This window comes from Anabrus simplex, chromosome 7 (genome assembly GCF_040414725.1).
Source record: "Anabrus simplex isolate iqAnaSimp1 chromosome 7, ASM4041472v1, whole genome shotgun sequence".
Lineage (NCBI taxonomy): Eukaryota > Metazoa > Arthropoda > Insecta > Orthoptera > Tettigoniidae > Anabrus > Anabrus simplex.
This window is the reverse complement of record NC_090271.1, coordinates 321,268,713-321,280,524: the sequence shown is the minus strand read 5'-3', so window position 1 is coordinate 321,280,524 and position 11,812 is coordinate 321,268,713. Positions and strand designations below refer to the sequence as shown.

At 40.4% G+C, this 11,812-nt stretch overlaps 1 protein-coding gene across 1 annotated transcript in view; it reads right to left on the bottom strand.

Annotated features, from left to right (window-relative positions):
* Positions 1-763: 763 nt before the first annotated feature.
* The window catches only part of Rab3GAP1 (RAB3 GTPase activating protein subunit 1), a 452,945-nt gene continuing 441,896 nt past the window's right edge, over positions 764-11,812 (bottom strand). The window contains exon 15 of the mRNA XM_067151789.2: positions 764-1,267. Coding sequence (XP_067007890.2) covers positions 1,037-1,267 — 231 coding nt within the window. The 3' untranslated portion in view covers positions 764-1,036. The remainder of the gene's footprint in view (positions 1,268-11,812) is intronic.

The window sequence follows — 11,812 nt, the reverse complement described above, 5'->3', positions numbered from 1 at the left end:
CTATAAGGTACACTTAAAGTCAATGAACATAAAATACATTCTTTTGAGCCTCTACTTTGAACATTTGAAAATAATCTGAGCCAGACTGTTGTAACAGTGAATTTTTAAATAGAACACTGCATCTGCATAGTGCTCGCACCTGAATCACCTCCGTCCAATGGGTAAAGTGGCACTCGAATGTTCCCGTCGCTGTGGGGCTAAGGATATATCTGTTATTGGCAACATGCTCTCTACCAATCATATGAGCACATGAGCCTTCATATTTGTGTGTGTTTGAAAAACTGATATATACCATATCTGTTTATTTTCTGCAATGGAATGAGTGCAAACGGAAATGTCATAATGACTCACTGAGCAGAACATCAGTTTCTATACCATGTGTATTGAATACCGGTAGTTGATCCTTTGCTGCAGTAAGAGTCTGAACAAATTCCGTGCTTAAATGGATAAAATGGAATGATTCAGAAACATGTATTGTTCTTTAACCTATCCTCCCTCGCCCTTGATAAAATTTAAGGTAACCTCCTTCCTAACATGACTTTGTTCATATCTTGGGTAATTCTGATCAAACAAGTCTGCAGAATAAATTGTTGTTCTGGTGAGTACGTTAGTGGTAATTCGAGCTAAGAGCTGATGTGATCTACGAGAAAGGTACCATCCAACATCTTCCTGCGGCTGAAATTAAAAAATGCAGCAAATAAGATATAGAAAAGGAACATCACTTCAGTGATGGCAAATAAAAGAAACCAAACTCTGTCTGCTTCCCAGAAACTGATAATCATTTTTCCTGCACAAAAACCATGTGGACCATTACAGTAATTCTTAATGTAAGAGCAACAGGGAAGAAAATAACAAACATTTCAGAATTCTTACTTTTGGTCACAACTGTCTTTACCTTTATGCTGAGGTTCACCATAAAATTAGAACATATACAACCTAGAAAATAAAAATCTTACATTACATAATAATCTGCACACAGCTGCAAGTTTATCACCTGATACCAAACCCTTCTTAGTACCTGTATGAAGAATCGTGCCTACTGAAAAGTAATATCTTGAGTGAAACAGCCTGCCATACGGAAATCATCTTTCTGTAGCACAGCACAGAGTTTCTGAGGACAGACGGTAGAGTACGGGGCAGGGCGAGGAGCAGATACTCGCATCACAAACTGTCTCTTACTCGGCTGAGGGAAGTTGGAAGACAACTTGGGATTCCACGTCTCCTCTTCATTTTCTGCAATGTCGAAGTCGGGGAGCATCTGTGCCGCCTGCAAAAGAGTAGAGTAAATGCTAGTAATTTCTAGTTTAGGAACATACACTGACAGACAAAAAACATACAACATCCTCAAGGACAAAGTCATTTTATTCACAAGCAATGTGACAGGTAGTCCATCATTGCTGGAGAATATGATTTACAAATTCAGACCAAATGAAACACACGTCACAGTAAAGGGTGCCCAGTCACATTAATACACAGTGTACCCTCCTCCGGCAGCATTGCAGGTGCGTAATCGTGCATGCGAACGATCATAAAGGTGCCAAATGGCATCGTGCAAGAGATAGTCCCAAGCATCTTGCACCTCTTGATGCAATTCGGCAATGGTTCTTGCAGGCTCTGGAGAACGCGTAAATTCCATTTCAACATGTCCCATACGTGTTCAATTGGCGAGAAATCCGGTTATCTTGCTGGCCAGGGCAGTTGTTGTACACCATGTAGAGCACGTTGCATTGCAGCAGCTGTATGTAGACATGCACTGTCCTGCTCCTCCCTGTCAAAGAAACAGCAGTAGCATGGGGACAACAACCTGTGCAATGTAGCTGGCACTGATTGCGTTACCCTGCAGGAACACCAACTGTAACCACGAGTTGTAACTCATGACCCCCACACCATGAAGCCTGGGGTGTGACATGGGCGAATGCACTCTGGTATAGGCCACGTCCATCACTTGCATACACACAGAACCTGCTCTCGTCACTGAAAACAACAGAGCACCATTCCCTCTCCAATCGACTCATTCACGACAGACTAGCCGTGCTTGTGGTGTCATGGCAGCCTGGCCAGAGGCACACATGATCATAATCCTGCTGCAAGCAGACGGTTTCCAATGGTTCTTGGTGATACAGCAGGTGCGACATATGACCAGATTTTGTTCCTGGATGATGTTCAGTCAGCCACCGCTGCTCGCACAATGCGTCAATCTTGATGTGTGTCTCTACTAAGCGGAATGTTCCACAGACCAATGCTGAAAGCAGCAACACACCACCGATACATCATGCCCAAAATATGCAGCAATGCGTCAATATGTCCGTCCAGCTTCCCGCAGGCCCACAATGCAACCACGTTCAAAAGGCTGCAGTTGTTCAACAGGAGCACGTACTCGTCGGTGAGGCATGGTTGTACCCTAAAAGGAATATTGCAAACACTGTTCACCTCTAACCTCAGCACAGTAACTGCCTCTGGAGCCAAAACAGAGTGCACACGGACATGCCTTCTGAGTGCCATCTGACAGCCAATGTCCGTGGTAAATGAATCATTAACACTACATTCCCTCAGTATGCACATATTATACCCTGGTGCTGCTGAACACAGACTTTGAGGATGTTGCAAGGTTGTTTTTGGCAGTGTATAAATATCCATTCAAAATAAACTAACAGAAGACTGGAAAGGTTTCCCCTAACACATTAACATAAACACAAATCTACAGCTGAAAAGAATACTATGATCTACTAATTTGTGCAACATACACAGTTTTCAGGGTTTGTTCCACCAAGATGTGGTATCCTGATTCGGATAACCTTCGTTATACTGTAACATTTTAGCCGCTCACTGATTTTAACACTAATATAATCATACCGTTCTCTTTCGAGAAAAAACATGTCTCTTTCACAAGACTCATATACACCTTGAAACCAGGCCACAGACTGTCGCAGTTCAAGAAATCAGCCAACAGACAAGTAGTCTATAGATAGTGGACCACAGAAGCGCACGAACACTGTACAACAGGCAACTAATAATAATTCCTAGACCAGGGATGGTGAACCTATGACACATATCCCACTAGGTGACGCATGAACATGACTTTGCAGCACGTCAGACAACATACTAACATATTTTAATGTTTTTAACATGTAATAAAAAGGTCTAAAATCGAGCAACATAGCATATTTTAACATTATATTTCAATAATGAAGTATGTCTCAAACAATTCTATGGCCATATTTTTTTTTACAAATTTTATTAATACCAATATACAGTAGTTGGTCCATGATTTGAAATTATAAATTTTCCAGCTAACTCATTGTTGGTTGCCAGAGTTTTGCCCCACTGTGCTAAGTTGGGCTCATCAGTTGGTAAATAGCACACCTAGCAAGAAGCATGGCTAGTGCATACCGTGGAGGCCACTGCGAAGGCTACTTGGAGCTACTGGCAGTGCAATGCACTATGACAGACTTTGACTCATTTTCAAAAAATTGATGCCTGCCTGGCAATCAGATGATATAGATGTTGATTCCCATAGGGAATCTGAAATATTTCAACATCTATATCGAATTTTATTAGGTTATAGCAAAAATATACCTTATTATTAAAATTTACATGTTGCTGTAATTTTCAGTGCTGTTTGCAAAAGAAAATCATAAAATCAGTTGAATGGATTTAATTAAAAGCAATCTAATATCTAAATGAAGGCAAATAAGGGGTTTCATGATGATTTTAAAGCAAATTAACTGATGGCACACCAGACAGGAAAAAGGAATAAACAAAACCTCAACTGACATGCTAGTGTATGAAGGTTTGCCGTCCCTAGTCAATGGACAATTCATAACAGATAATAGGTACTGTACACGGGATCAGATAATGAATACTGGACAAAGAACACATGATAATAGACACCGGACTGCATTCAACACGTGCTTATACAGGCATCCACCTCCTCCCTCCAACTTGTCATGATAAATACAGTGTGGGTAAAGGCTGTTCAATCCAGAGAGAGAGAGAGATCTTCCATGCTTTAAAGATAGCCTGACACAGGGACAGCATCCACGGACTAGCCATGAGCAAGAATCGGCATGCACTTGTGTTCTCCTCAAAGCCTCATGCAACTTTGCATGTTACTGATAGCTCTGATTTTCCTAAATATTGTACATATATACACAAATAATATCTACTGTGGACAGCTTTTCAGCTTCTATATTTAATACATGAAATGAATAACTTAACACAGAACAGATGCAATAATAAATATAATGAGCGGGTCAATCGTAATCTTAGATCTGCTCTAATTGCATTTCATCATGAGGATCATTCCAGGTGGGATACGTCCCTGCATTGGTTGGCCTTTGCTTTCAATTCGGAGGTTCATGAGTCCCATAAGTTCAATCCAGCTTCTCTCATGTTGAAATTTGTCGCTCTCTAATCCTTGGTCACTTAATGATATCTTACCAGAGACAATAGATCCCGATAATCTTAGGGATCTATGGAAGAAGCCTAAAAGCAACCTAAAGGTTTCACATGAAAAGGTTAGAGACAGATATGATCATGGCCGGAGGCCCACCAATTTAAAAATCGGAGATCAAGTCATGGTAAGAAATTTTGTTCCTGCGGGCAAGCTTGCGCCCAGATTCTATGGGCCATGCATCATTCTAGACTTTCTCACACCAGTTACCTTATTGGTCTGTAATCCAGCCACAGAGAGGATCCTTAGGGTTCACCTCTATCAGGTGAAACCGGTGTAATTTCATTGTTGCTTACGTTGGCCATTAAAATTTGGCAGGAGTCGAAGGTTATGTTTCTTTGAATCGTGTTAATTCGAGGCCTTCTGCCCCGTTTTTAAAAACAGAATTTTGTATATTATCTGATATGTATAATATTCCCCTCTGATTACTCCTGTCATCAATTCCCTAGTGGCCATTACCAAGCCCCCGTCTCCTGCATCCTCACATTATGGACACACACTCACCATCAACGCCGCCTGCACGTCTGCCTCACACCAATAAATATCGTACTCTCAAAACCCGTGCAACACATCTCTGTCGCCCAGTTGTTATTGTTTCAGTACCCCCTCTGCCATCAGCAGCCGTCTTTCAACATCTGGTGAGATATACCGGAGTGAGGTAAAGGCCCACTCCACTCTAGTGAAGACTCCTTGTGGACGGCGCGCCGAAGCTCCATCCCTCCGGCAAAGGCTGAGGTGCGGTAACCCTACCGCCAAATCATCTGGGGACTGCACATCTACATTTGATCTGCGGCGACCTTCACCACGACTACCCCTCTCATAGTAGCAGGAGAGGTGTATCTGAGGGTACTTGAGGGGTCCGGGCGACCTCACCTGGGTATAGGCAGCGGCAGCAGGTCTTGCGTCAAACTTCATCGTCCTGTATTTATATTCTACGATCACAAGAAGATGTTAAATATGGACTTCCAAATTTTTCTATAGTCAACTTTCCAAAAAGACTTATCAAAAATGTTTACTATGAAAAACTTTTTTTTCTTCTCTCTCTCAAATTTCTCCTATGTCTCCCTTAGGAACGACTTTTGGGGGGGATGGTCTGTACCGGGAGGTAAGCCTCAACTCCGCACATTAAAAAGAAGCGCCTTTATGAACTCCTCTTTTGACCAAAACGTGAAATTGCTAGTACAGGAATTTGTTACATTAATCTGAAGATGTCACTAGTGAATAATTGAGAAGTTTATCATTTCTGAATTTCCTAAACTGATTGTTTTTGTTTTGTTTTGTTTGGCTGTACATCAAGAAGTTTGGACATTTCTCCATAGATGCCATTACAAAAACGGAGGTCATGCACTCTGGTGCAAGGTGGAAGAACTTGTAATTTAAAGAAGTCTTGTGTTTCTAGGTTTTCATAACTGAATCAATATTCATTTAATTTGGATTGGCAACACTTCCTTTACATTCCACCAGTTTTGAATCTGGCCAATCATCAATTTTTGTAATTAATTTTCAACCAATCCCACATTTCTTGTTCACTTTGAATTAGCCAATTAAAATTGAGAGGGTGTGTCTGGATTAGTCCAGAATTCTCTCGAACCTTCCCTAAGGGTATATAAGTTGCGGCTTTTCAAGTTTCCTTGTCTCATTGATCGTCGTCTTTCTGAGTGTGCGTGTTAAAGCAGGAGGCGGGGCGCTCATTCTTCGGCAGGCAGTACATCAGCCAGGTAATGGCCACATAAATTCTATCTTTCTTGCTGTCTCCGCATACTTATCCGAGGGGGAGGTCCAAATTTCTAACTATGTAACCAACATTTTCTAAAATGTAAAGTTCCGTTCGGCTAATGTAAAAATTTCATAAAGTCTATAACTGTAAATCGGGGATAGAGAGTGCATTACCCTCTCGAGTTCCCCTTCAACTTGGTTCGAGGTGACTACGACTTTGTAAATGTTTTTCTTCCTTCCTGTAATGCCTTAAAGTAACCTTCATTCGAGTCACCTCAGTAGCTTGGGATTAGCCCCTGTATATCTGGGCCGAGAGCCCCGTTAGAATTTTATTCTTCATTATCTAGGAGTGCAAGTATACGCCTCCATTCATTTTGTGTTTGGGCCAGTAATCTAACCTGTTCTTTGTCCCTGAAGGCCCAGTAGGTTGGATAATAGATACCCCTGTGTAAAAGTAACTTCTATTGTAAATCGTGCCTAGAGATGCCAGGAATTGTATTTTTGATGTAATGTTACCTTAACCGGACTGTTAGAAATTTATTAATGTTGGAGAGCATGTAAGCTCTTTTCTAAGTTGTCTGTAATTTTGAGGGGTGCCTCTGGAAGGCTAGAGATTGTAACTTTGGGAGCAAGTGCTCTTGAAATGGGGGATTTCTGCCCTTGCCTAAATTATACCTCATTTATAAAATTGTAAATTGTGTGAACTTGAGCTGGTAGCTCAGAACTTGTAAATCTGGGGCTTGTAGCCCAAAGCTGTTAAATTCCCTATTCTGGGGTTCTCTATTTTTAATCCCCAAATTTGTCATTGTTATTTCACTAAGTGATAATTTGTTAAGTTTGTTGTTTTCGAAGAAATACAACCTTCAGTACAAGTTTTAAATTAATTTTGATATTGTAGATAGCACCTTCTTTCACCTCTCAATAATAATAATAATAATAATAATAATAATAATAATAATAATAATAATAATATTATGTGAAACCATACCACATTCTGGGAGAATTAAAATATATAACTTCTGGATGCCCAAAAAAAATCAGAAAAGGTGTTGGAAGGGAATAGGGTGCCCACCCCCAGCAGGATCAAAGAATGAAGTAGCCTAATTAAGTTTCGATCAGTGAGTAGTATAGTAATTGAGGCAATGGGTGCAATAACCACTTAAGCTGACTTAAGTCGTTTTCCGACGAATGCATTTTTATAATTCTCAATATGTTCTTCATCTATCCTCCAAATATTATTTTGTTATGTAGACGTTAGATGCCAGGAACTTGCATTACATACAGCTATGTAGCAAGTCGTTCTTCCGGTAAACAGCTGGGCCAACTTTGGTGCTTCGACGTGGTGGTGTGTGTGTATATCTCTCTCTCTCTTTCTCACTCGCTCACACACACACACATATGAATCAGTGAATGTTGTTTTGTGACTGTTGCATGTGGTTTTGGTAGTTTTATTCTGTAAAGATGTGTGATCAGGAGGCAGATGAGAAGTTTATTTATTTATTTAGCGTATGATGAATGCAATATTATACACAATATATACAACTACCATCTCAAGTTCATAACTAAAGTTCCATGTCAAAATTTAATAGCCAGAGAAGAGCTTCGCTTGAGACACAGTTTAAGTCCTCTATAGAGCCTCTGTAACCATGCAAAGGACACTCAAATGCAATGCGATCCACTGTCTGCTCCCCTTGTCCGCAGTCACATTGCAGTGATGTCTTCCATCCCCATTTGAAGAGAGTGGCAAATGCTAGGCAATTTCTTTCAATGCCTTTGTTTTTTTTCTCTCCCCAAAGTTACTGGCAAAATGTTATGCTCTTTAAGCTTTATGCTCCAAATTCTTACAATTTTCTCTAGAACACAGTTGAATAGAAGGGGTGACAGACCGTCACCTTGCCGTACCCCTGTACTTATCTTAATAGGTTTGGATATCTCACCCATAAATTTCACCTTTAAAATTGTGTCAGTAAGGGTTTCACGTATTAGGTTTGCCAATTTAGTTTTCACTCCAAATTCATGAATTGTTTTATCTATGGTTTCTCTATCAACCGAGTCAAAGGCCTTTTTAAAATCTACAAAAGTCACAACAATGTCTTTTGAATTCAATATCCTATGGTGAATTATGGATTTTAAGTTAAATATTTGTTCTGAACAAGATCTACCTTTTCGAAATCCAGCTTGATACTCACCCAGTTGCTTGTCACAAATATTTTTGAGAATACCTTGTATGCAATTTGCAGAAGAGAGATGCCTATGTAGTTATCAACCTTTTGTTTGTCCCCTTTTTTTATGCAATGGGTGTATTAGAGCCACTTTCCATTCTTCTGGAATCCTCCCTGTTCTCCAAATATCTTCAAAGATTAACTGCAACTCTTCAATGATTTTTGACTGAGACTATTTCAAAAGTTCAGCTGTTATAGAGTCTTCTCCACTAGCTTTATTATTTTTCAGATTGTTAATTACTTTAATTTCTTCAGCAGTGGGTGGTATATCTTCCTCCAGATTTTCAGTTGTTTGAGAGAATTCCAACTTATGGTCAGGTTCAGAGCAGTTTAAAAGTTGATCAAAGTGCTTTGCAAGTATTTCACAGTTCTCAGCATTGCTTAGGCCAAGTCTACCATTTTCATCTTTGAAGCATAAGCTAGGTGCTTGATACCCCTTTAACTGATTCTTAAAAGGCTGGTAGAAGTTTCGAGAGTTATTTTTAACAAAACTGTCTTGCAGGTCAATAAGTTGCAATTTTTCGAAAGTTCTTTTAACTCCTCTTATCATTCTAGCAGTGCCCTTCCTTTGCTGTTTGAACTGGTCATAGTGCTCAGTCTTTCCAGAGAATTTAAACTTTTTCCATTGTTTTGTTCTCTCTTGTAATGCATCTTCACATATTTGATTCCACCAAGGTTTCTTTTTAGGTTTCACTAGCCCAAATGTTTTCAGGGCTGCATTGGTTATTTCTTTAGATAAATCTTGCCACTTCCCATGATGAGATACTTTTGTTTCTTCCTGAAATGTTTCCAATGTGTCTTGTGTAATTTGAAGTCTGTTTGTGTTATATTTGTTTACTCTTTCCCCTCTTCTGTGATTTCTGTTGGGTATGAATTTTAGTTTGATTTTAGACAAGTAGTGATCGGAATCAAATTCTCTGCTTCTTACGACATTGACATTCATAATTTCTTTCATGTTTCTTATGGATACAGCTACATGATCCAGTTGAAATACACCTAGTATTGGATTTGGAGAAATCCATGTTATTGCTTTCCTTGGCAATTTCTTGAGAGGCAGTCAAGAGAATACCTCAGTCACAGCGGAGTACAAGTCAGCGAAGAAGGAACTCCGTAATGCAATCAGAAAAAGTAAAGCCGATAAATGGTGGGCACTGGCTAAAGAAGTAGAAGATGATCCATGGGGACAAGGTTATAAGATTGTAATGAAGAAACTCGGGACATTTTCAACCCCGAGTGCGGATCCGCAAACAATTAAACAAATTGTGGATACACTATTCCCAGACCATCCAGAGAGGATTGAGTGTGACGACGAAAAAGAACTGGATGATATACCCCTCTTCACTGTAGAAGAGCTGAATAGAGCTATTAGCTCTCTTAGAAACAAGAAAACTCCAGGACCAGATGGTATACCTACAGAAGTGCTAAAGATAATAGCAGAACTATGTCCAGAACTGTTGCTGAATATGTACAATCATTGCCTGCAAATGGGTGTTTTTAGTCCCCGATGGAAAATGGCTCAATTGGTTCTGATCAGCAAAGGAAAACTTGGCGGTTATAGACCTTTATGTATGCTGGACACAGCTGGAAAAGGCCTGGAGAAACTTCTGCAGCCCAGAATCCTCTCAGCAGTTCAACTAGGAGGGGATCTATCTGTTCACCAACATGGATTTCGGAGAGGACAATTGACGCTAGATGCAGTGTGGGAGGTGGTGAATACAGCAGAAAGGGCACAAATGGGCAACCATCATTCCCGTAAATTGACACTTCTTGTGACCCTGGATGTGAAGAATGCCTTCAATTCGGCAAGATGGAGCGACATGTTGGTAGCTCTTGAGGAAACTTTCAAGCTACCACAATATCTTATGTGCATAATGAGAGATTACTTCAAAGATCACTCTGTTGTATGATACAGAAGATGGAGAAAAGACAAAACGCCTGACGGCTGGTGCAGCGCAGGGATCGATCCTTGGTCCAGATCTTTGGAACATAATGTATGATGGCTTGTTACGTTTGGAGATGCCAGAGGACACAAAGCTTGTGGGCTACGCTGATGATGTAGCCGCCTTGATAGTAGCTCGTAATGTTGAAACGGCTCAAATCAAACTGAACCAGGTGATGCGGCGCATAAAAGAATGGATGATGAGCCACAGTCTAACATTAGCCAAACACAAAACGGAGATAGTTCTGACGAGGAAAAGGATCGAAACTCTTGTACCAATGACTGTTGGAGAGTTAGTGATTGAAACATCTGCGAGCACAAAATATCTAGGAGTGACACTTGACTCCAAGCTCACATTCTGGAATCATATTCACAGAGCGACAGATAAGGCAGTAAAATACATGACTGCACTTAGCAGACTAATGGGAAATATTAAAGGTCCGAAATCAAGTAAACGACGTCTTCTCATGTCGACGGTTCAGTCAGTGCTCCTATATGGCTCTGAAATCTGGGCTGAATCCTTGAGATTTGCTTGGTATCGGAAAAGGATAGCTGCCATACAACGGAGAGTGGATTTACATATTGCATGTGCATACCGCACGGTTTCCAAACCTGCAATCCTCACGGTGGCAGCAATAGCCCCAATAGACCAACTTGCATTGGAGCGACATGAAATCTGGTGTACCCAAGGAGAGCTGGGAAAGAAATGTGCAAAGAAGCGTGCCTTCAGTCAACGGATGAGGCGATGGCAACTCAGATGGGAAAGTGACCCTCGAGGCAAATGGACCAAGCGACTGATACCACGCTTGGATATCTGGGTTGAAAGGGCCCATGGTGAAGTAAATTACTACCTCACACAGCTTCTAACAGGGCATGGATATTTCCGGAAATTCCTGCATAGAGTGGGCAGAGCGAGTGATGCAGCATGCATATACTGTGATGACACTGACGACGTATTTCACACCTTTTTTGTATGCGGCCATTGGACGATTCAGAGAAGATGTGTGGAAACTGAACTAGGAGAATTGACAACAGATAATATTATTTCGGTGATGCTGCGAAACCAGGAATCCTGGGATAGCGTGGCAGAGTACGTGGAGAATGTCCTTCATCAGAAGAACAAGGATTTGGAAGCATACGAACGTTCGTAAAGGAGAAATGAAGAAAGAAGACGTCTGAAAGACAAAGCACGATATCACCCTGAAGTAATGCGAGAGCGGTTCCGGGGTGATGATACACATCGTGGGAAAAGGGTGTGTGGTTTTTAGTGGGTAAGAATCCCACACACTTGTGGAGTGCGGACCCTTCACAAGTGTCTTTTGAATATTTTCCACAATCCCTCGTAAAAAAAAAAAAAAAATTATTATTATTATTATTATTATTATTATTATTATTATTATTATTATTATTATTATTATTATTATTATTATTATTATTATTATTATTATCATCATCATCATCATCATCATCATCATCGTCATC